The sequence below is a fragment of the Nyctibius grandis genome, chromosome 5, assembly GCF_013368605.1.
Source record: "Nyctibius grandis isolate bNycGra1 chromosome 5, bNycGra1.pri, whole genome shotgun sequence".
Taxonomy (NCBI): domain Eukaryota; kingdom Metazoa; phylum Chordata; class Aves; order Nyctibiiformes; family Nyctibiidae; genus Nyctibius; species Nyctibius grandis.
Window position 1 is genome coordinate 26,685,902 of NC_090662.1, and position 26,029 is coordinate 26,711,930.

At 38.4% G+C, this 26,029-nt stretch overlaps 1 protein-coding gene across 1 annotated transcript; it reads left to right on the top strand.

The window, feature by feature from the left end:
• The first annotated feature begins 860 nt into the window (after positions 1 to 860).
• Positions 861 to 25,276, top strand: SLC13A1 (solute carrier family 13 member 1). Its single transcript, XM_068401155.1, has 15 exons — positions 861 to 959; positions 2,828 to 2,956; positions 3,678 to 3,814; positions 7,746 to 7,933; positions 8,536 to 8,593; positions 8,683 to 8,749; positions 9,259 to 9,416; positions 13,984 to 14,103; positions 15,396 to 15,494; positions 15,584 to 15,685; positions 22,040 to 22,143; positions 23,011 to 23,120; positions 23,795 to 23,956; positions 24,897 to 25,034; positions 25,136 to 25,276. Exons 1-15 carry the CDS (start codon positions 861 to 863, stop codon positions 25,274 to 25,276), a joined length of 1,812 nt encoding a protein of 603 aa, XP_068257256.1.
• Positions 25,277 to 26,029: the final 753 nt, after the last annotated feature.

The following is a 26,029-nucleotide window of genomic DNA, read 5'->3' on the forward strand; positions in this document are numbered from 1 at the left end:
TTCTGTTGTATTACAAAGACTGTACCAAGTTTGCTTTTATTGCAAACAGGAAAATCCAGGCAAAAGGATTTATTTATTTTTCACTTTTGTCTCAAAAACTCTCCTACTCTTAGCCTTCCTCAAATCTTTATATGGTGTATGTGGAACACCTTATCCTGTTTTTTCATCAGAAGAGAAAATGAACTATCACACATTCCCTGCCAGGCAAGACAGATAAAAACCTGGTTATCTCATGTATTTCAAGTTCTAGACAGACAGAATCAATAGAAAGACTAAGGCTGGATGGGACTTCAAGGCATCTAGTCCAACCTTTTGCTCAAAGCACAGCAAAATTTAGAGCTAGGTCAGGTTGCTCAGGACTTTGTCCTATCAAGTTTTGAATATCTCCACAGATGGAGATGGAGATGAAGAATTTTTAATTCTGTTCAGTGAAATGATCTTGCATATGTTTTCACATAATGCTATAATTGGTTTTGAACATATATTCTATGTATATCAGATGTTTTGATTTCCTATTGAAGCCAACAGTGACTGGGAGAGCACCTGAAATTTTTGTTTGTCTAGTTGTCTAAAACCTGCTCTAATTACATAAACTTGTTACGAGGAAGGACAGGGAGAGAAAGTCATGAGGAAACTGACATCTAGCCTTGGTTTATGGTGAACACTTATCTTATCAACCTACTGTTAATAAACTCACTAAAACAATAAAGAACAAGATTTAATTTTAACTTGGTTTAGTGGCCTGCTTTAGCAATGGCTAAAGGTGATAGCTTGGAAAAATATTAATCAGAGTCAGCTATTTAAAGTCAGACCATTTTTTGGCAGTTTCTATAGGAAAGTTCATCTACCAGACATCAACCATGAAGATTTTTAGCTACCTCCTGGCTTACCGAAGGTTTCTGCTCATTGTCCTCACCCCACTGCTTTTACTTCCACTTCCACTTATCATCAAAACTAAAGTAAGTGACCTGCTTTGAGAGTTTGAGAGGTAATTGTTTTGCACCTGTAAGTCAAGCCTGAGATTCACAGGCCTTTGCAGAATCATAGAATCATAGAATCATAGAATCATAGAATGGTTTGGGTTGGAAGGGACTTTGCATGACTTCATGATGTTTGCATTGTGGGGTTTTGGTTTTTTTTTTGTCAAGTCAGAGTATTTGCATAGCAATGTAGAGAAGACAACAGTTCTAACATAAGATTCTGTGCTGGTTGCATGAAGTTCTATATTGTATATTTGGTTTCTTGTTCAGGAAATGTTTTTCTCATTTAATGTCATCTAGACTACCTTGAAAATCCTGTCCTTACTATTACATTTTGGCCACTTTTAAACAGCTCTGTATGATTAACAATGGAGATGAATTGTCAGGAAGACAGCTGCAATTACCTTTTTATTTGATGATGGATTTTGTTAAGTTTATCTTATATTGCGTTATCTGATAGCAAATGACTGCAATCAATGATCTGAAAAATTCCTTCTGGTTCTTAAATAGAGCAAAGGTTATGGCAAGACACCTTAGTTTTATTTTAACTGAAATAAATTCTTATGGCATTCAATAACTCTTGTGAAACTTCAGGTTGATGAAAGAGATATCTAAAAATTTTATTAGTGATTCTACTTGGTACAGCTCTGATGTCAGCAGAATGAAATTGAATTCTCCTGTGATGTATTACAACACATGCATTATACCTATCGTGTAACAATACCTGGAAGTCCAGTTCAGAAGTCATTGCATCACAGATAGATAGTGGTTACAGAGCAACATGCTTCACACTGTCTCACATCACAGTTTCAATATTTCAGTTTCCTCTCTGAGAGGAAGTTCTTGAGAAATTCTTAATGTGGTAGAACTTAAGTGAGATGAACATTTGCTAGGTGATAAATGAATTGACACTATCAAATTGTTTCATACATAACACAAGCTTCCCCAAAAAAATAACTGCTAGCCATAGCTGACTGACTAGGATTTAACATTGATGTTTTCCAGTCAGAGAGTTCCAGGGCCATTTCATGAAGGTATTCCTTTCCCAATACAAACCATCTCTGCTGCTGTTGAGTAGTTTCATGCCCTAACCAGTGGCATTAAAAGATCTAAACCATTTTCCTCAAGAGCAGAAATACAAATAAAAACTACACAAAAGAGGTTTCCAGGATTCTAAAAGAAAGCAGGCTCACTTCATCTCATCATATTTGGCTGTGGCTGCATTTTATGGGCAGCACTGAAGTAAATTCTGAAAAAGCTGAAAAAACTCCTGTTCCAGGAGTTTAAACAAAAGACACTCACTAAAATTACAAGTCTTAAAGGTGACAACTGTGTTTCTTGTCAGTCTTGCACAATGCTTTTTATATTAGATTATATCCTTGCCTTATTGATGTTGATGACAAAACTTCATTGATTACAGGAGAGACAAAATTTGACCTATTATTGACTGCAAGTACTCCTAGAAGTTTAAAGGTTTGCTTGCAGCTGCAGAATGTTTGTGATTTATGTTAATTCACGGTCTGAGAATGATCCAGAAGGACCTATATGATTAATCATGCTTGAAGGAAAAGACAGCTAACTTTTTTCCCACCTTTCATAAGTGGTAGAATTTAAGTAATTTTGCTATCTCTCAGAAAAAAATCTTTAAAACTATTTTAAAGACTATGTTTCATATGTTAGAAGGATTATCAATAGCAGACAATAGGTACCCTAAATTCAGGTCCCATTAACTCATACTTATTCCAGGTGGGGGGAATCTCTCTACTGACATAGCTGGACTTTTTGCAATTGCGATTTTTTTCCTGGATGATCCACTCACGTCTTTGTTGGTGCCTTTTGTATTCTAGGAAGCAGAATGTGCATACACGTTGTTTGTAGTTGCCATCTTTTGGCTCACAGAAGCTTTGCCGCTGGCTGTTTCAGCTTTGCTCCCTGCCTTTATGTTCCCATTGTTTGGTATAATGGCATCCAAGGAGGTAACCTTTTTTTTCCTCTCTATCATGTTATGGATTTCAATGATAAAATCTCTGAAGAACGAACCACATAATGTTGAAACTTGATAGGCTAAACCATGGATTTGCTGGGTGCCAATCACAGCAGGTCTGCCTCAAGACTTGTTTACAGGCTTTGTCCTCAGGACTTGTTCATATTTCTTTAACATTTTTTTCCTAAACTATGATTCAGTGCTTAGATGCCAGTCGATGGGAAAATGCTAGATAGATATAAAATATCCTCAATATTACAGAAGCGAAATGACACACTAAATACCCCATGTACAAAATGCTGAGTATACATCTTCATGTTAAAGAGAGGACACCACAGATGATCATGCTCTAAGTCTATGTTTAAAGTTGTTCTTTTATCTGTTGGATAGATGACTAAATTAATAAAAGCAGCATTGCACTGGTGATTTAGTTCATATGTGAGAAGTGACTGATGACCTTAGGTTGTTCATATCATAAGCCTTGTTTTTAATTTTGTTTTAACACTGTGCACTTTAGAGCAGTTACTTTTGCATCATTTGGTTAAATGAAATTAACAGTTTCAATGAAATTAACAGTCTAAATTTAAGCCAAAAACATTTCTCGATATTTATTTCAATATATACCTTTACTGAATTTTTGTCATTCAACTGATAATACCAAATACTAATAGAAAGTCACCTTCTAGTTAACAAAATATTTTTTTTTATTTCAGGTGGCATCTACTTATTTTAAAGACTTTCATCTGCTGCTGATTGGAGTAATTTGTTTGGCAACATCAATAGAAAAATGGAATTTCCACAAAAGGGTGGCTTTAAGAATGGTGATGCTGGTGGGTGTCAACCCCGCATGGTATGTGCTAAACAATGTCTTGAAGGACAATAATACTTGTGAAAAGCTATTTATTCCAGAAATAATTGCCTACTGCTTTTTCTATTGTAGAAATCCAGCCTTTCTTTTCTACTGAAACAAAGTAGATATTTGAAATTATATGACTGATTTGTAGGTGACACTTTATTATTTTGCTGAAATCCTAATTGAAAGTTCCCTGCAGTGATTCTGTTCATAATAAGGATCCTTCTGAATAAAAAATCTGATGAATTTGTGAATAATGTAAGGGTCCTGCTTCTTAATGGTGGTTAGTACATCACATATCTGATTCCTATAACTCAAAATCTGTGCTATGCTTATTATTAATTTGTGTTTCAATATTGTTTGCAAAATTCTGAACATTTCCCAAAAATACAAGAAGAGTTCAAATACACAGTGAGGAAAAAAAGTCATAAAACTAAAGATGTGGTGGGGAAGGAAAAACAAATTAAGCACAATGTCTTTATTTATGTTTTTTTCTTTGTCTTCCTGTGAAGAAAATAGCAAAGGAATAGGACCTTCCCCAGCTGGATGAGATGAGTGAAATGAAATCACACAATCTCTACTTACTCACTGTCAGCATATATCTTACAAAATGTAAACTCTTTTCTTTGCTTGCTTTACAAGCTTGCAGAAAAGCTTTAGGCCCACAGATCCATCTCTCAGCACACCAGTGAGGCTGCAGATAAGATCTGTAGAGTGAGTCTAGCTTCCCAGAATACATGATGCTTATGACTCCTTGTCAGGAAGCAGACAGTGACAGGAAGTAAAAAGGCAGAAAAATAGAAACCCCAGGTCTAAAAAATGAGATGCCTCTTAGGTGATCTAACTAGTAACACCTCATGAAAATGCTGGATTATTTCTATTCTTCAGTGATTAGTCTAAATTTTAAATTTGTCCTAATTTTAAATATCACAGGTATTTTGATTTTTCCTGAATTTTTGATAGCTGGCAGCTTGCTTTTTTGACAAAATGCTCCTTACATTCTTGTTCAACTGCCTCCCATTATCTTTAGCTATATTCTTGAGCCGTGCGGTTTTAGTTATTTCAACTTCTCTTTTTTTGATCACTCCTAAAACCTCACCTTTTGGCTGAAATCTTGAAAGGAGTAACACAAGTGGATGGTGTGCTGTGCTAAGCTGAACATTGCTGGGGAACTTGCTGTGGACACAGAAACCGACAGCCAGCTGCTGAGGATACCTAGAGCAACTCCACAGACAACTTTGTAATCCTGAGGAAGCAGTATCCCTTATAACTATCTCAGGTCTATAACATTTCCTGATCATGACAAAAGGATGATAAGATTATGATAAGATAATTCGTGAAGAAGAGGATCCTCCCACCTCTCAGCATCTGCTGCTCGTTAGCTGCCCACTGCAGAGTGATACATGCTGTTCTCTGTGCATAGTCCTCCTCTCTGGTAGCAGGAATCCCCAGCCAGCCTGTGCACATTGGAGCCTCATCCAGCCAAAGGCAGAGATATCATTGTAACAGGTTTCTGCATTAGAGGACATGGGGGATGCAGCTGTGGAAGTAGAATAGCAGGAGTCTTCTGGATTCTGCATTATTCTGGAGAAACTGCCTTGTAGCAAAAAATAGTGTGGCCAGCAGGACTAGGGAAGCGATTGTCCCCCTGTACTTGGCACTGGTGAGGCCACACCTTGAATACTGTGTTCAGTTTTGGGCCCCTCACTACAAGAAAGACATTGAGGTGCTGGAGTGCATCCAGAGAAGGGCAACGAACCTGGTGAAGGGTCTGGAGAACAAGTCTTGTGAGGAGAGGCTGAAGGAACTGGGGTTGTTTAGTCTGGAGAAAAGGAGGCTCAAGGGGAGACCTTATTGCTCTCTACAACTACCTGAGAGGAGGTTGTAGCGAGGTGGGTGTTGGCCTCTTCTCCCACGTAACATGTGACAGAACAAGAGGAAATGGCCTCAAGTTGTGGCAGGGGAGGTTTAGATTGAATATCAGGAAGAATGTCTTCACAGAAAGGATTGTCAAACATTGGAACAGGCTGCCCAGGGAAGTGGTTGAGTCACCATCCCTTGAGATGTTTAAAAGACATGTAGACATGGCGCTTAGGGCCATGGTTTAGTGGTGGGCTTGGTAGTGCTAGGTTAACACTAAGCGTTCTGGTCTGCAGACTAGCAGGGAAAGATGAATAAGTCTATGCAGCCTGCAAGGACCAGAATGAGTAATAAAACATTGATTGTGCATTACATAGCAAAGAGGGACTTTATAGTTGAATGTAATGAAATTATCATCCAAGGTTCAATGCAGAATACTTTTTAACACCACAGGGAGAATAATGCAGAAAAACTGGGACTGAACAGGTTAGGGTATATTTTATTCTTTTTTTAATTGATTTTAGAGTCAGTCATTAGAGTAGACCACACTGTACTAAATGGTCACCTGACCATCAGTCCATCAAATGCTGGAAATTTATAATGAACAGCTTTGAAACATGTTAGTGAATGTCTTAATTTCATTTGGTTTTAAATCCTTTTGCAAGCTGTATTAAAATTATATTTCTCTACAGTGTGAACATTCATATTCAGTGTGCTTAGTCTGATCAGTATTTTCTGAAAAAAATTTGTCCTGAAAACACAATTCTTCTCCAAATTCCATCTGAGGATCTAATCAAAAACTGTGTAAAGCTGATGAGTTTTATACTACTGATGACAATTTGTGTTGAATCAGGTCCACCACTTGCAGGTCTGCAGATCATTTCATCATTATGCAATTAAAAGTGCACAGAGAAAAGACAAAGTGCTCCTATTAAGAAAAAAATCAAGTTTGGAATGTTGTTGCTATTAGCTGGAATGAAAGGCTACGAGAGGCATTGCGAATGGTATTTTTATGTCATAAAATATTGCTTACGTTACTTTTGTATAAAATCTTGTCTTCATGTGCTAAGTAATCCTTACAGTTTTTGTGAAGCTTTTGATCAAGGCTAGGCAAAGAGCTTTACAAATTGCACAAATGACTTCTCAGAAGTGCTACAACACCACAGTCCCTCCACTCACAGTTGTTCTCTTGCTGTGGTGGTGCATGGCAGGTGTTTAATGACACCACCAACACCTTGGGACAGAAAGTCAAGAGGACTACTCTCGTTTACAACTCCAAGAGATGCATTAAAAATGACAATGTGGCCTGTATTCTAAGTTTACTGTCTAGCTTCACCAGATATGACATGGAATATTTGGTTTCTTTAGTGTAAAACTAGAGTGACTCCAGTCACTGATGCAATTCAGTGCATTGCATCAGTGCAATCAGGAATTGCTGATGGTGGTAAACTTAACAGAAGCTGTGCCAAGACCAAACTAAGACATTGTAATGACCTTCATTTTCCCATTTAATATCAAATATGATGTTTATTGAAGCACAAATAATCCCTACAACTGTCTTGGGGCTCCGATTAAGAACTAAGTTAAATACCACTTACTGAATTGTTAATATTTCTGTCTATAACACCTGGATTAGTATCTAGAGGACTTATAGCTTAAGTAAGTTACAAGTCCAGGGTTTTGACCTAGCTTGTACAATACAAGATCAATAGCACTAGCAGTATAGCTGTTTTAACTTTCATTTGAACTTGTGACATGCATGGTACTCTTTCTTCAAATATGATTCAAATACAATATCATTCTGTAAATAAATATTATTGCTTCTGGTTTGATTTATAATATATTTGAACCTTTAACTCTAAAATACGATAATTTCAGTGTCTTTGATCATGATAATTTTAGTTCATAAACTTCCTCAAAGGTCAATTACAAGCTTTAAATTTTCAATGTTTTCCACATTCAAGCTTTCTCTTGGAAAAGGTTTATATTATTTATATTATTTATATTAAATAAATAGGTGATAGGAGGTGTTGTTGTAGCAGCCACAGACTCTTCTCTCCTGTTCCAGGCTTACGCTGGGTTTCATGGTTAGCTGTGCTTTCTTGTCAATGTGGCTCAGCAACACCTCTGCTGCTGCCATGGTGATGCCAATTGTAGAGGCTGTAGCTCAGCAGATCATCAAAGCTGAAGAGGAAGCTGATGCGCTGGAGATGTCTTGCTCTAACGGCTCCATCAACCCAGCACTGGAGCTGGATGGTAGGCATGCAGTGAAGTTTTTGTCTTTGCCCACCCTCGCTGTGCAGCAGAGTAAACACCACATAAAATAAAGTTGGAAGGCTAGGGAAGTACTAGCATCATTACATGCTTCATTGTGAGACTTCTCTTGGATCACTGCATGTGAGGTCTCTCATGTTCACAAAGAGTAATTAAAATTGAACAGGTGCAGAATATGGCAGTTATATGAGAGGCAGGGAGAAGAGAAGAGGCTGGCTTGTTCAACTTAGTAAAATGTCTGAAGAGAAATGTGACTACAGTCTATAGATACACTGGGAGTTAAAGGTTAGCAAGAGAAAATAGCTCTTTAAGTTCTGGGGTAATGTTAGGAGAACAAATGAATCTAAACTGCTTACGTACAGAGTTGGATTGTAAATTAGAAAGATTTCTCCTCATTAGAAGATTCAGATTTCGGGGAATAGGAGTCATGAAGGAGTAGGGCACAAAGCTGGTTTTAAGACTGGCACTTGTAAATGTATTTATGAGATGATGTGAAGTGATTGCATGGGATGGGACATGCTGATGTAGCCTTTCCTCTTCTGCTCCCTTAAATACTCACCTGTCTTTGCATCAATGTCTTACAGAAAATATAGGAGAATGTGAAAGCAGTGACTGGAAAGAGAAAGAAAAACAAGTTAATGGGTAATAGTTATTCATTTACTAAATTCTATTCTAAGAATTCATCTAAATAGAATACCTGTTTATTACAATACATGCCTTTGTTTTTCCAGATATGTCAATGGTGTGGGCAGTACTGTGTGCACAATTGAAAATGAAAATGAAAAAGAAAAGGAACAGGTACTTAAGGAGTCTTATTATGCAGCTAATGTGTGTAACTTAGTTTTAACCTCAATCGCACTTCTATGTAACACCTAACATGGCACAGCTAACAACGAAGCTAGTTTCATGTGAATAAGAGATGCATGTGTAGATACACATATACATACAGTTTGCTTACGTAGTTATTTCATTAGTGGTTTTGTGCTCCCAGTGTATTTTACACAAGTTAAACCAACCTCCCCAGAGTACAAACTCTATATATCAGGTGTGTACATATTTCAGTATATATAAAGGAAGTTCTTGTGTAAGGACTGAAACAGCTCAGGAAAAAGACTTCAGGATTTGACTCTCCCTCCTTTTCCTTTGCATGAATAATTGCAGTACCACTGTAACAGCAAACCAAGCCATGCTGTGTACAGCTATATTTCCAGCAAATTGTCTGGCTCTTCTGGGACATTGTTGAATCCTATTTTTGTGCTTGATGATGAGCCCTTCTTATATATTAATTGATGTATATTCTTTCTAAGCAGAAACTGGGAGAAACTGGGAGAAAAAGCAGAAAGGACAAATACAGTGGGGTTTTCAAAGTGATGTGCTTATGTGTTGCTTATTCTGCTACCATTGGAGGGCTGACCACAATCACAGGAACATCGACTAATCTGATTTTTGCTGAGCACTTCAATACGTAAGAGACTACATTAGACTACTTGTGTTCTTCTTAATCCAGAATTTTAACTGTTCTTTCTTGAGTTCTCACATGGCTCCCCTAAAATGCATTAGAAACCTTACCCTTTGATTTGAGATTATTTGATTCTACTACTTTCTTTTTGTTATTTTTTGTTAAAGATACAAAACGAAATTGCATGATTGTATTTGCCTTACACTGGGAAAGGCTACAAGAGGTCACCCAACACATGCAACAAGATGACCATTCTTTGGTTAAGTAGTACTTTACTCTTTGAGAAGCTGCATGGAAAAAGATGGGCTTATCTGAGGAGGAAGACACTATTTAGCATGAATATAACAGACACTCTCTGGCCTTAAAGGACTTTTATTCATTTCTAAGTACAGCAGGACCTAAGTTCAGGTCTGCTTAGCAAAGAGCATCAGGAGACTTTCAGGAGGCTATGCTTAGTGCATTGCTGAAATGAGGAATTTAGGTCTGTTAATCAAATAAAAAGCAACTAATTTCAAATCAGTCTGAAACTTTGCATTCAGTGGAACACTTTGTTTTGAGGTTATTAAAAACATTCTTTAATACTCCTTTTCTTTTCTAAGTATAGCTACTTCGAAAAGAAAATTGGCAGATTTCATTCCAAAGCTTTTGAAAAACCAATAGTTCTTGCTGAACTTTTTTTTTTCTTCTGCAAACTACTCATTGCCAGAAATATTCCTACTCTAATTTTAAAACAGAACAAAATAAAGCACAATCCTTTTATTACCATCTGCCTGATATTCTATATTGCACACGGCAAAATGGTGAAAGACCAATTATTGATAGATTTTCTTGCAACCTCTGTTCCATGAATGGATGAAATTTGGCTCCAGCATGCTGCTAAAAGAGAACTGAAGTGGTACAGTCTGTAAATCAGTCTGTGCTAAGAGAATAGCAACAATGGAAACAGTATGGAAATTATAAGAGGGCCTGTTATTGGGGCCAAAGAACTACCCAGAGCAGGCTATGGCATTGTAAGTCGTTCAGACTTAAACTTTTAGACATATAAGCATTTCTGGTTCAAGCAGGCTTCACACTCAGGAGCCTAGAAGAATCCAAGATTGATTACTAGGGGTGAGAACTGTTCTTGTTCATTTACTTGAAGTTGTAGGAAACTTGAAGAAAACTGGCTTGCAGCTGGATTTTCAGTTTGTCTTAGCTGTTAACAATCTCTTCAAGTATGCATAAGCAGATTGTTCTCTCCCTGGGTCTTCGCCCTCTGCTAGGAGCATGGGCTGTACATGGAGCACTGCATGTGTAATCCAGTTTTATACCCCACCAGGATTTTTTTTAATCTTTACACAACCACTGAGCCTAATCCTTAACTTAAGCTGAACCTACCATCTAACTGTGCAAATATTTTTATCTTTAACTGTCTTGCTCCCCTTCTCCTTAGAGGCCTCGTTTGTATTTGTGCCCTGTCTGAAGTAGGAATTGACTTGTTAGCATGGCTTCGACCCATTTGCAGTCTACTTTCATTGTATCATAAGCATCTGAAGTAGAATAATTCAACAAAAGAGCTGTACATACAGCATATTCCTGAGTTTCCTTCTCAGTGACAAAACACTTAAAATGGCACTGCAAAATTCCAGATTCCTCATATCTTCCCAAGTTCAGTATTAAATAAGTTGGAATTAGTGTTTGCTGTTCTCTACTTCCCTCATTTTCATTTGCCACATGAAGAGGAAACCAGTGTATCTGTGTTAGCATTGGAGCCTGTGTGTTGCTGGGAATCCTCAGACTGCTGTTGATCTAGGACATGTAATTATCCTGTGTTCCACATGGCAGAAGCAAACAGTGGAAGTGTTGATGCAATGCTAAGTGTCTCTGCCAGTGAGACCAACTTCCATAAAGGCGCCTTTTCAAGACAGATTTATTACTGATCCTCTCAGGGTCACACTATTCATTCTTTAATTGTATGCAAAGAGACACTACAATGTAGTTTAGAATATATGCAACCAAAAAAAAAAAGAAAACTATTGGATAACACATGGAGAAGTTGTGTAACCAGCTAGTAGGCTAAGCATTAGTCTGCTCCCCACTGCCCATAAGATACCCAGCAGCCTTTACTGGCCAGGGAGGCATCAGTGAGGATGAGATGGGTTCGTGCTCACTGTGCTCTGGAACAGATCCTTGGTGATGCTGGGTCCCTTTCTTCTGACTCCATATATTTTTCCTTTAGTATTTTATCCCTTTCTGTACTGGTGTTTTTCCTCTTGAATCCTTCAGGCTGCTGCAGATCCCCATGTCAGTTATCTCGCATCTGCAGTTTTACCTATCTAATCTTACATAACTCTTCTGTAGAGATTTTCTCACAGCTCTTTGCCACACAAAGCAGTTTCTTCAGCACTGCAAGCCAGGGTTCACAGATGGGCCATATTAGAGCAGGGCTGTGGATCCTAGGAGCATAGGCAGCTGCATCCCAGGGTGAGGGGAAGGCTGTGGAGAGATCAGAGAAAGAAAGCGTTACCAGACAACACTGTGTAAGGGAGAAAGCTGAGTTCTCCTGTGCTTGAGGAAGAGTAAATCCTACAATGAAACCTTTGGTCCTCCAGTTAGGCTCATTGACAGTTTACTCAATGTCCTGAATGCTATTCTGGTAACTGACTTTGACCTTCCAACACAAAGAATCAAACTTTGCCAACATTACGTTATTTTCAATGTAGGAAATTTTAGAAAATTCATAAAAGGAATAATCTTATCTGGATTTGTTCTATGAACCAAATTTGTTGGCATTTGTAGTGTTTGCCTGGAAAGAGGTTGTTGTTATTGGTACTGAATCACTGTAAAATTAGGATTATTAAAATCAATCGCACTTTTTCATTTTCCAAAGAAAATCGGTCTAGAAAATAAATAGTTAAGTGTGTGCTGTCCATCCTTGCCTCAGGCAAGACCCGTAGTAGATAATCCAACAATAGCAGACAATCTAGTCAGTGCTATATAATAGATCATTTTTAAAATCATTTAAATTGATCATCCAGAGAATATTTGCTCTGGAGATGACAAATACCTAACTTTAATATTAAGATTACTAGAAATACTTACATATATATTCAGCCCCACACAAACTTACTGTGAAACCTGACCACAGTAAATTAACATTTTATAATGGAATTGACTCTTATGTATAACTTTTTCAAGAGCTTGTTTTGTTGCTCAGTAAGGAATTATCACACATAATTCAGGAAAGATCGTAAACATTTTAGCAAGTGATGAAAGGCTAAGTCATTACTATGCTGATGTCAGTTTTTTCCTATCTTGGAATTCATACATTTGAAAATTGATAAATAATAAAATCTAAATAGCCATGTAATCAATAATAGCACAATGTCCTTTCTTGTTCCAGTTTCACTTTCTCATCACTATGTACAGTTGCAATTTAGAGCATCACCTGAATAAGTGGGTAGGAGTTTTGGTTCAGTCCCCGCTGGCACTTTACTTGCAACATATGTAAGCTTCATAACAAATACATATCAAACCTAAAATTTGCACAATACTTGAGAAAGCATTTATAATAAGCATTTACTGCCTCAAGGACCTATGTGACCATCAGAATTCCTTTTCTTCTAGCAAGGCCCGAAATACAAAAGATTGGCTAATAACCGGAAATAGTCATTACAGCCTCTGTCTGGACATTGTAATTTCTCTTCCATCTGATTTTTGCATCAAGGAGGAAGGCTGTTCAAGGAGACTAGAGTTTTATCACTTATAGCATTAAAAGGTCTCTCAGTAGAGCTGGAGGAGCTCAAAGGATGAATAGCTTCTGTTCATAAAGTAAATTGGAAAACAAGATTCATTTACCTGGCCTTTTTGCCTATCTGGCATCTATCTCATTCAACAGTAAATTCATTTCTTTCTGAAAAGTAAAGTCCATTTCTCCTTTTCTTGAATGCATACAGCAGGGAGAGCTCTTGTTGAACAGCCCACATCTGCAAACAGTAGACTAAGACAGCCTCAAAGAGATAAGGCAACCAGATAGACAATCCACCTAATGAATGAATATTCCTGCCTTTCCTGGAAATTAGTAATAATAATTTTGGTTTTAATCAGTTTTGAATCCCTTATGGAACCTTAAACAATACAAGAGTCTCAATGTTGTCTCCGCTGTTGTCTTCTAAGTGCATTGGAGCTTGTTCATTTGAGTATGTTTTCTTGAGCTAAAGTCTCCTCTCAAAGAACTGCTTTTCTTCAAGTTCTGTTTCTTTGTAGTCCTAATGGTCTTTAATGGTGTGAGTGGCCATTCCTGGCCTACTGAACTCAGGTTAGACACACCTAGATCAGTGTCAGATCCCCAGACCTGTGCTGATCCAGTGCTCAAATAACTGGTGCAGCTAGTTCCTGTAGTGGTCATGATGGAACAGGAATGGAGAACAGTGGAACAGGATGTGAGGGTGAGAGAAGAGGACAACAGAGGCCACCTCATGCTGAAGTCAGCTGCCAGCCAGAAGCACTCATTTGCAGCAGGGCTTTCTGGCACTTCTCACAAGTCTTCATTCCTTTGCAAAGCTCAACTGAACAGTTTTTTGCTTTCATCCAGGCGTTATCCAACTTGCCAGTGCATCAATTTTGGATCCTGGTTTATCCTTTCCATCCCCATCACAGTTATTATTCTGCTGCTCTCCTGGGTCTGGCTCCAGTGGCTTTTTCTTGGTTTTGAGTAAGTAAATGTTGTAATCAATAAAACTAAAAGTTGATGATATAAGAGAGACTTTGTACCAGGAGTAAATATTGCATCTAAGTTTAACAAGCTCAATAAGAAGATAATGCAGCAACAGTGATTTTGCGTCCTGGATTAGTATGGCTGAGTCTCTGGATGGGACAAGAATTTTCTAAAATAAGGAACCTTGACTACTCAGCCCAATGTGAAAAGTCCATATCACAAATGATGATACCCCTTCCTTTAGAATATTCATGCATCATCGTTAAACAGTGCATGTATGCAAGACAGAAGAATATTGAAATTTTACACATTTTGGTCTAAGACTGGAAGACTTATAGTCAGGATGTTGCCATTCACTGGAGTCAGGGGTTGGCTTGAATATATGAGCAATACCTGTGTTATAAACTGGATGACTGCATTTGTAAAGGTGAAGTAAAACACTTCCACGTTTCCAAAATTTATATGTGGTCATATGGTGGGGTTTTTTTTTCCCCTCAGACCTTGTGCTTTTAAGGTTTTGGAGAGGGTGATACTTCTCTTGTGCTGATTCTTCAAAGCCTTGCTCTCCACGAGCTCACTAACATCTGCAGAGATGACAATACGGACACCTGTCTTCCACAATTATATGGCTACTTATAGAATGGTTTGGGTTGGAAGGGACCTTAAAGATCATCTAGTTCCATCCCCCATCTAATTCCAACCCCCTGCACCAACTTACGATGCAAGAGATGAAGAGTGAGACTGTCTACTCTTAAGCAGACTTAGAATCAAGCCACACTTACCACTCTGTATGTGAACATTTTATTGTTTAATTTTTCTTGATTGTTTCAATTGTGTTCTTTTTAACATTGTGTAAGGGTCTTATCCAAGAATGAAAACCTAGCTCGTAGCAAATAGTCTGCTGATCAGTATGCAGGCTACTCATGTGATACAAACTTTTTCATTACAAAACAAAGTACAGCAAAGTCATAGATGACTTTCATTAAATAACCAGGTTATGTATTTGATTGTTTCAATTAGTTCCCATGATTAAAGTTTTATCCTTCCTGGTCAAATGAGTTAGTCAATAACAGGACACATTTTGTTGCTGCCTCTGTCAGTCTCCCACTGGGCTTTGTCAATTAATTCTAATATGCTCAGTTTGGTGTGTGATAATTAAATGGGAGACACTGCATTGTAAAGCAAAAATTTTACTTTTTTAAAGTGCGATTGGTAACTGGAAAGGTTGGCCTTTTTTTTTCTGTACACACTGTTAATTCATTGTTCAATGTTGTTGATTTACATTCCAGTTTTAAAAACATGTTCAAGTGTGGCAAGAAGAAAACAGCTAGAGAAGAGGCCTCAGCACAGGTAATTCAGGAGGAGTACAAGAAGCTTGGACCAATGAGGTATGTCAAACTATAAATCTGCAAACAAGAGCGAGCAAATTGAAGTGTGAATTCAGAAAAATGTATAACCCGTTCTGTTTCTGCTATAGCTACCCAGAAATTGTTACACTTATCCTATTCATTCTAATGACCCTGCTGTGGTTCACCAGAGAGCCTGGCTTCATCCCAGGATGGTCTTCGCTTTTCCCAGAGTAAGTAATCTTTTTGATACACCAACAAGAACTGTACTGTGCTTAACTACATACCTTCTTTTCTTCTCAATTTAAAAAAAAAATGCTTTCAATACTTCAGAAATATTCCAGATTGCAGTTGTTGAAAACCTTTGTAGTGTATATAGAACAGGTAAACTCCAGCAATTTCATGGATGTATGTGCTAAACCCATTACAGGATAAAAAAAAAAGTACCTCCTAAGAGGGTTTATGCCTAGATTTTATACTTGATCCAGTGAGGGAGAATGCATGTTAAGTATCCTACTTCTTTATCAAATCTGCAATTTGAAGAAGAAATCTTGGGTTAGAATTTTTTGATCTATTGCTCTTAGTGACAGCCACACTTGTATGCATACAGGCCAACATTCCCTACTTTGACAGCTCTAATTAATAATATAAATTACTATCTGTTCATATATAACTCTCTCAAGGTCACAGTTCAACTAACCACCAAAAAGCCAGGAACAATTCAGGAACTATTACATTTTTTTGCCTTCTGCTGCAGCTTGGTTACGCAGTCCCTTCCCCAGGATCACCTAGACTTTTTTCCCTAAGAAATTGGTCGCTCCTGCAAGAATTTATAATACTGTGATATCTCCTGTTCCCTCGCTGTAATTACTGTAAATTCAGTTCTGTTCTGCGATAGGGGTCTGAGTTTTGCTCTGGAGTATTGGGAAGTAGTTGCAGGATTGGGGGGAGCAGGATTTTGTGCTGTTTGGCTCCTTCTGGATTTAACATTTATTATTGGATGGGTCAAAAGTCAGTGCTGGATTTGGATGGTAATTTTCCATTTTGTTTTCCTGTGTGTCTGTCATAAATGACATGTGAACATGCATCCATCATGCCTCCTCTCTTTAAATATATTCCCACCATTCATACACTCACATACCCTCCCCAGTGCTCTGCCAGAAAGTCTGGTAGGGGATGTTACAAGGAATAAGTGTAGCCCTTTGGAGGTATAAAGTGCAAAGCAAAAATAGTTTTGTGTAAAAATAGCATTAAAAGTGTATTACGAACTAAGACTGTTTTAAAATTATTTACTTTTTAATGATAAAAAAATTGCAAAAGTATATTTTTTTCCCTTGTAACCACAGCTGAGCTGATGATCATTGTCTCATATGAAACACTGTATTCTTGAAGGGGTTTTGGAGTGTTGACCTAATCAAGCAATCAGCTAGCTGAGCAGTCGGGCTGGCTTTGCTTCTCTTTATGCTTCATATTAACATTCAGTGCTCATCGAGCACTGTTTCACGAGACACATCTGATACTGTAAACCAGATATTATAAACAACTTTTCAAATATGGGACTTACAGCTCAAATGAATTATTTCAGTCCAGAGATCCACATTTTCCTATTTGAAGTTGTCTGGTTACTGTTGTCTGAGGATTTTGTTCTCTGGCAGGGAAAAGCAGAATATTCTCATAATAAGTGTGGTTATAGGTTCTGCACAGGGATGTTACTTTGTGGATGCCCTCTAATGTTTTCCTTGGAAGGGAATGCAAGCACGTGTCACGTCACATTAGGCTGAATCATGTTATAATTTGGATGAGGTAACCTGAAGGGAAACAAAGCTTGTGTTACTCCCTAACAAAACCTTTAAGGGGAAAGAAAGCATTTCTTAGCATTCAGACCTTGCCTATTTATAGATAGCTTTCATTTATCAATCAATTGCATTAACAGGCATAAAACCAGGCAATTAGGTTTTTACTTTTCTGAGCAACGAAAACTTCTCAGCCAAGATATGAGTGGGGCAAGGAGCCAGCACAGGTACAGCTGGGAGTAGTAGTGAGACATCTTCTTTAAAGAAAACAAAGAAACAGGAAAAAGAACTCAAAACCCAGGAGCTGTGGTTCTATCAATGGTTACATTGCACTCATCACCGTGATGTCCAAGAGGCTTCCAGCAGTGCATGAACTGCGGCTTACATCTTCCGTGCACTTGTTCCCTAATGCCTCTGCATACAAAATTGTTCCGTGTTTTGGATTTAAGTATACTGACAGGCATATGCACAACTTCCTTAAGTTTATGGTACGGGAAACAACTGTAAGGAAATATTCTCTGCCCTTAGAAATCAGATTTCTTATCAGAAATCTGATAGTACTTACTTTCCACAGGATCTTATCCCACAGCCTCAAGCCAGCCTCAGGGAAGTTCTGTCACCTGCACAGATGAGCTTTGTCCTTGTGAAAAGCCACAATGTCAGAGCTATAAGTAACCTTGAGACCCTCCTGGACCAGTGAGTGAGTCCTATCAGGTGGGAATCACATGACTCCCAAGGTCTTAAACCTGTCTGTCTTTAACCGACAGGACCATCAGTTCATTTATTCTAACATGCTGAAGATCACAAGAGCTCCATTGTTCTGTGTGTTAAGACCAGTACAGATTTATTCTATTAGAACATGAATTCCCAGAAAGCAACCAGGCTTGAATTCAGGGTGGCAAAGCACAAGTCCCTCAGATTTTGGAATTTACAGCTCCCCTTGATAGTCTGTCCTGGTGGATAATCATCTCTATTGCCAAATTAAACAAGACAAACTCGCACCTTGTTTTCTGTCTGAATATAGCTTCCAGCCATGTGTTTTTGTGTTTCTCTGCTGGACTAAAAACTTTTCTGTGATAGGTGCTTTAAGGATATATGTATCCGGTTTAATTATATCACATTATAAGCTTTGTTTTGACAAACTAAATGGAATGCTCAAAGTTTTGATTCAAGAAACAAATTCCCATCACTCTCACAACCCATGTTCCTGTTCTCAGCCTGCTGTGTGCATCTGCACAAGTTACTGAATACCCCTTTAATATACAAACACCGATTTTTTTTGAAATCCCAGCAGAAATATTGGTATTTAATGATGATACCTTCCCACTTTTTAAGGGCTACTTTTTGAAACGTCAGCCAATTTTTAATCCACAATTGTGCTGTATCAGTATTGAGTAGACCTCATTTTTAAGCAGCGTTATCAGATGCCTTTCAGATATGCATTACCTTTACCAGTTATTTTTTCTTAAGAAAATTTTGTAAATCTATTAAAGGCTAATCCTTTACTGTCCTGCCCTGACCCCCTGTTATGTCCCTCTGGAGGCAGACAGCAGCATGTTTTAATAAATATTATATATCACTACAGAGAGTAGCACAGGGTTAAAATGCCTGTTTCCTCCCCATCTGTTGACAGCGCAGGATCACACATCATTTCCGCTACAGCAGTTTCCTTCCATGTCCTGGCCTGATTCCAGGCTGTAGGGTATTAACTTCAATTACGGGAGTTTCAAGTTGGCCTTTGTCCAGGACTTTATGAATCTCATAAGAAACACAAAGTTCAACACCGGGCTGCAGCTGATTACAGCTGATGTGTGCAAGGTGGGCTTCCCTCACACTTCCTCAGATCATTGCCCGAGTGTATTCTTTCTTTTTTCTGCATGGTTTATTCCTTTCTTTACTTCCAATACAAGGCCACCACGTACTTTTGCCCACAGCCTTGTTCTCTACAATGATCTCAGTTAGAGTCATTGTGAGATCTCCTTAATCAACAGCTTTTTTTTTCTTCCTTATAGGACAATCAGATTTGCAGTGTTATAAACAGGTAGATGTATATGCAAATGTATTACAGCTTGGATAAATGGACTTTGAAAAATGTTTATCTCAAAATTTAGTAATGATTGAAAAGCTTCTATTTGGAATGATGCCATGTGTGTCTTCATAATAGTATGACTAATGGTAGGATGCTGTGTGTGTCCCACGCAGTTTTCCTGAGAATAGTGTTTTGCGTCAGGAATACTAAGTTTTTGTGAGAAAAAAATTGCATGTCCTTAGTTCAACATGGGGAAGTGCCTGCACCTGGGGAGGAACAACCCCAGACACCAGTACACACTGGAGGTCACCCAGTTGGAACACAGCTTGGTGGAAAAGGATGTGGGGATCCTGGTGGACACCAAGTTGAACGTGAGACAGCAATGTGCCCTCTGCTCAGCACTGGTGAGGCCACACCTGGAGTGCTGCATCCAGTTCTGGGCTCCCCAGTACAAGATATGGATTATACTGGAAGGAGTCCAACAAAGGAACAGGCTGCCCAGAGAGGTTGTGGAGTCTCCTTCTCTGGAGACATTCAAAACCCGCCTGGACGCGTTCCTGTGTGATATGGTCTAGGCAATCCTGCTCCGGCAGGGGGATTGGACTAGATGATCTTTCGAGGTCCCTTCCAATCCCTAACATTCTGTGATTCTGTGATTTTGTGAAAGGGCCACAAAGATGATTAAGGGACTGGAGCATCTGTCCTACAAGGAAGCACTGAGAGAGCTGGAACTGTTTAGCCTGTAGAAGGGAAGGCTGCAGGGGCACCTTGTCAGTGTTTAAAAATACCTGGGAGGGGTGCAAAGAGGATGGAGCCAGGCTCTTCTCAGTGGTGCCCAGTGACAGTACAAGAGGCCATGGGCACAAATTGAAATACAGGAGGTTCCTTCTGAACATCAGGAAATGCTTTTTACCTGTAAGCATGACCAAGCACTGGCACAGTTTGCCCAGAAAGGTTGTGGAGTCTCCATCCTTGGAGATATTCAAAAGCCATCTGGACATGGTCCTGGGCAACTGGCTCTGGGTGACTGCTTGAGCAGCGGCGGTTGGACAGGTGACCTCCAGAAGTCCTTTCCAACCTCAACCATTCTGTAAAGACGCATGCCTAAAAGAAAGTGGCAGCATTAATTATTTCTGTATCTAAATCTTGCTTTCCTTCAAAACTCCTAGCAAGTCTGAAGAGAGTGCAGGACAGGATCCTAGAGGAAGAGATTTTCTGCTCTTTAGACCCAGTGCATCTGGTCCTAGGCTAAAGGTGATATATAGGCAGAACCATCTGCCTTAAGAAACCATTACAAAATAATATCTTGCTTTTAAAAAGTGTTTTCTGTGCTAGCAGACAACAGGAAGCAAGAGACATACTATATTAGAGAATGACTTCGACTTCTATGGTAGCTTCGTTTTGTGACAGTGTTAGCTAAAACTATGCTGGTTGTGGTGTCAGTGTATTATGCATATTAAGGATTTTTTGAATCTCATCTAACACTGTTGTTAAAGCAAAGGGGTCTACCAGATTACATATTTGTAACACATAACTGGGAGATTATTTTTCCCTTTCAGTGAAAAGCCCTGGTTTGGTATAAAACCTTGAGCTGCTGGGAAGATCTGCTGGGAAGTTATACTTGGACCTACTGTAGCTGCATATGCAGAAAAGCATATGGTATGAGGCTGAGAGGACAAATATATTGGTATATTGGTTCAGGAAAACTTACAGAAAATAGAAAAAAATAACAACAAAGGTTAAGAAAATATTGGTTTTAACTTTCTTCAGCAAAATTCTTATTCATTTGAATAACCATCTTGACTGCAATAAGACAGACTGGACTATGTCACCACTTAACGGTGTGTAACAGAATGAGGTGGATGTGTTAAAATGGCCTCAGAGCTCAGCTTTGCACTTTACCTGATCTTGGGGCTACTCTGTACAAGTTAAAAGGATATTGGATCAGTTTAACAAACACTAGTGCAAGCAGTTCTCAGGCACTGGAAATGACCAAAATAAACATGGCCACAGGAGGATTATAAAAAAGCTCTGCTGCCTTCTCTTAGCTACAAAACCATCATCCTTTGTGGATATGCACAGTGCTCTTAAGGCCTGTTGGACAGAATCTATTACAGAGCATATTAAAGTTATTAAAGTTATCATTGAAGTGTGAAAATTAGCTGTTTAAGCATCAGCTATTCCCAAACATTCCTCTCCCCCAGCTTATTTGTGTGTGACAAAATAACACATGATTACTTAAGACTCTTATTTATGAATTTAGAGGGCTGGCATCTAATATTTGTACAGATGTGGTAAATTGACCTTGGCTGGCTGTCAGATGCCCACCCAGTCACCGTCTCACTCCTATTCCACAACAGGACAGGGCAGAAAATAAGGTCAAAAAATCTCATGGGTCAAGATAAAGACAAGGGGATTCCTTACCAGTTACCATCATGGGCAAAACAGACTTGATTTGGGGAAAATTAATTTAATTTAATTTAATTGCCAATTAAAAATAGAGTTGGATGGCAAAAAAACCAAAGACAAAAACTAGAACACCTTCCCCCCACCCCCTTTCTTTCCAGGCTCAACTTAACTCCTTCATTCCTGGCTCTTCCACCTCTTTCCACTACACCAAGCAGGACAGGGGGTGGGGAATGAGGGTGTTGTGGTCAGTCCATAACATCTCCTTTCTGCCTCTCCATCGTCCTCCTCTCTCTTTTTCCCTACTCCTCCTGACTATATATATTTATGTGGGTTTTTTCTTGTTAACTTCTCCTTAGGTATAAAGGCTATGCTACGGATTCAACAACTGCCTTAGTGATAGGCATCCTGTTCTTTATTATTCCAGCAAAAACATTGTCTAGGACTTCAAATGGAGAAAACAGTTGAGTATATTTTGATGTGGATTTTACTACAGTAAGGTATCTAAGATGCAACCATAAATACAACTTATTGCACTTGTTAGAGGAATGTTGTTAAATACTAATGTTACAATCTTAATACAGGATAATATCTTACTGGGATATAAAGCATCCCTGGCCTGGAAGTCAGCGCCAACAATTAAGCAATGTGAGTAGCAGGAGCTAGTGCTGTGCAGGACCCTGCTACCAGCAGCCCATCACCACCATTGACTGCAATGGGCTTTGAATGGGACTACACGGGGCAGGGCTGGGTTTATTTTTTGCAAATGTTACTGCTTATTTGAGGTACCCTATAAAAGTCAACATGGTAAATGAGTCCATTTTCATTTAATTTTTCCCCTTCAAAAAGGAATTTACCCTGATTATACCTCTGGCTTGTCCTCTATATGCATTCAATTCTGCTGCTGAAATCAATGAGATCCGGGGGTTCACAGAGAATGCAAGATCAGAACCTGAATGAGTCTAAGAGAAACAGCAATTGCTCAGCAATCTGTCTGAATAGTGCAGTCCTATTGAGTAAATTAAACTCATTGATATCCCATAGCTATCTTCCACATAGGGAAGGAGGTGAGAGAGACCAATGCTCCACTGGCGGAAACCGTTATAGCTCTGTTGTCTTCAGGCTCTGACAGTTTTCACCAGCTAAGGAGCTGTCCCAGGAAGTGCAGGTTGTTCACATCAAAGACTTTCTTCACGTTGTAATGATGAGATTTTGCCTTTGAATATTTCCCAAGTACTTCCTCAGAGAGCTTATTTCAAGATGTTTTTCAGTATGTTTTTAAATGTTGGTGGGGGTTTGTTTTTTTTTTTTTTATTTTTTTTTTCTCTAGCTGTTTTTGGTTACACTCCACTGATTACTTGGAAGGAATTTCAGTCATGCATGCCCTGGGAAATAGCTATTCTTGTTGGTGGCGGGTTTGCACTGGCAGACGGCTGTGAGGTAATGCAATTTATAGAAGATACTGAACAATTAGCATGATCCACAACAGGAGCAATTCAGACATGCAGTGAATTCACAGTTATTCTCTTGTTTTAGCAAGTTATTCTGTAGCAATATTGAACATGATAAATGTGACGAATACTCAAGTCTTTCAGAAAGCGGGGCTACAAATAAAGGAGTTTGCTTTGTCTTCAAAGACTATGCACAGTGATGACTACTGTTTGTTATTTAATTTAAACCTGATAGTGGTAGGAGTTGTGCAGACACACTGTTTCCAAAGCCTTAGGGTTAATGTTCCATGTCACTGAGGTACCTCCCGTGTGGAGCCCTGTGGGCTACTCCAGTAAATCGAGCAGGTTTGGGCCCAAACTCTGGTTGTGAAGCCTGATATATGCATATAGCAATTTTCTGATTATGACTCCTCTAAACATCTCAGAGGTGCAAACATAAATAAATGGAATATATTTTGCATGGGTTCTTGTAGGGCACCATTGAATTAGAAAAATGTGCTTAAAAACATGTGGTAGGAATATGGAAAATATTTCAGTTTTTTTTCTCTTTTATACAAATACTTCACAATTAGCAGATGAGTAAATTCCTGTTCTATAACATTTATTAAATTTTCTTTTCAGTGATTTGTAAAACATAATCATGTTGTCATATTTCTTATGCAGGTTTCAAAACTTTCTGAGTGGGTAGCAAGTAAAATGACCCCTCTAGGATCATTACCCTTGTGGCTGATTATCCTGATATCATGCCTTATTGTCACTTCAGTAACAGAAGTGGCCAGCAATCCAGCTACGATTACGATATTTTTGCCCATACTATCTCCTTTGGTGAGTACACCACAGGTTGTTTTTAATCAGAATCTGCTCTATCATCCGTGTTAACAATACAGCTGCTCAAAGAAGCAGTTTTTTTAAGGTCTTTATAAAATACTTCATGCATTTTTTGCTGTGCTGTGTTGTGCATTGGGTACTTGGTTGTTCTGGGGCTTTCTTACAAGAGATGCTGGAAATTTGGTAAAATTAGGTAGAAGTTCAACACTCAAAAATCGATGCTGTTATTCCTATTTGTGAATAGTTGAAGCACTTAAAAAGGACAGCTCTCTTAGTGTTTCTTCAGGACCACATCTTCAGAGAAAATGGTTAACACTGCAACTTTCAAGCTGTCATCAAAGAGAACAGAGGGCTAATAGATGTGCTTTATATGTAATTCTCATTTCTTCTCTCCTTAGCTCAACTGTGTCCTTTCTTCTCATCATCTTTATCAAAACAGATGGTTCTTTCTTCTTCTTCAAAACTTACTGATCATCTTCTAGTCTATAGATTTTCCCCTTGGCCGGCTTAGACACGTACTAATGCCCTTTCCCTCTCTTATGAAGAAACCTTAGTCCTCACTTCATTGAATCCCTCCTATGTATTACATACAAACTCAACTTTATTATCTTTCTTGTAGTGTTTTTTCTTTTAGTGCTTGTGCAGTGTTGCGCACTCTGCAATATAGTCTTATTTTATGGACTCAACTGCAATTAGAAAACATCAGGTGTGAATTCAATGTTCAGTAGCTATTCTGTATTAGAATCACCTTTTCTCCCCTGAAGCATTCCCAGATATAATCTTAAAAATGAGTTATCAGAAAAAGCTATTTCTCACTATTTAAACTGGCACTTCTGTTCACAGTTCACTTGTGTTAATATAATAAGTTTGTATTTATGTATTTCATTTGGCAGATGTGTCCCTTGACAGCTGTTCTCTCTCTTTTATTTTATGATAGGCTGAAGCCATTCATGTGAACCCACTTTTCATTTTGATACCTGCTACCTTGTGTACTTCTTTTGCATTCCTGCTTCCTGTAGCAAACCCAGCCAATGCCATTGTATTTTCATATGGTCATTTAACTGTTATGGACATGGTGAGTTTTAAGCAAAACTCCCTAAAGGGGAATTTTAGCATTTTAAGAACCTTCTTCGGTGTCTTGATGTGAGTTTCTGCTTTCTTTTTCCTCTCCTTTAGGTGAAAGCTGGTTTGGGCATTAATATCATCGGAGTTGCTGTAGTTATGCTTGCAATTATGACATGGATAGTGCCTATATTCGATCTCTATACTTACCCAAGTTGGGCACCAAACATCGCTACAAATAGCACTGGGCTGTAAAAAAAAAAAAAAAAAAAAAATCCTGGGGATTGGTTTGGTTTGGTTTTGTTTCTTTTATTTTCCACTGACATGTGGTGAATCACTTAAAATGCTTTTTGTCACCACAACGATAGGGATCCACATTACTATAAATGCCATATTTCACAGTCCCAGAGACTGACGATCCAGTCTGAGAGTTTAATCAGGAAGAGTGCTAGACTTTCTAAATATTATAAAGTTAGATCAAGTTTCTAATCTAGTTCAGCTAGTCTGAATTTTTGTATCTTCATGTTATGAAGGAAAAAATAAATGTGCATAGCCATTATCACTGACAGTTTGCCCCCATTCTGAGGGTAGTGGAATAATGAGATTTAGATTTTATTACTTCAAATATATTTTCTTACTATTGCTTTGGTGACATTCAGGGTTGTTCAAAGAACATACTGGGTTTCTGTTTTCTAGATTCAAACACTGTTTGAAATGGTGTTGATCACAAAAAAAAATCAGGCAGGGGATTGTCTTGGACACATAGTTTACAGACCTGTCAAAAATGCACAGAATATGGAGAAGAGCAGCACAACCACTTACGCAGCACTTTATCTGTTAAGCACCTTGTAATCTGGAAGGAGAATATATACTTAAGCATACCTTTAGTATAACTCCTTCCAGGACCTCACTGAAACATGTCGTTGTTGTTGTCGTTTAGTATTTTTCTGGATAGACAAGTATTGATAGATCTGAGTTGATCTATATGAATGGAGACTCAATTATCAT

What these genes read in the sequence shown, in the direction of transcription:
- SLC13A1 (XM_068401155.1), top strand. Translation starts at nt 861, where the DNA reads ATGAAGATTTTTAGCTACCTCCTGGCTTACCGAAGGTTTCTGCTCATT. An exon ending in CACTGGCAGACGGCTGTGAG is followed by an intron (nt 23,121 to 23,794) that starts GTAATGCAATTT and finishes TTTCTTATGCAG; the next exon opens with GTTTCAAAACTTTCTGAGTG. An exon ending in ATTTAACTGTTATGGACATG is followed by an intron (nt 25,035 to 25,135) that starts GTGAGTTTTAAG and finishes CCTCTCCTTTAG; the next exon opens with GTGAAAGCTGGTTTGGGCAT.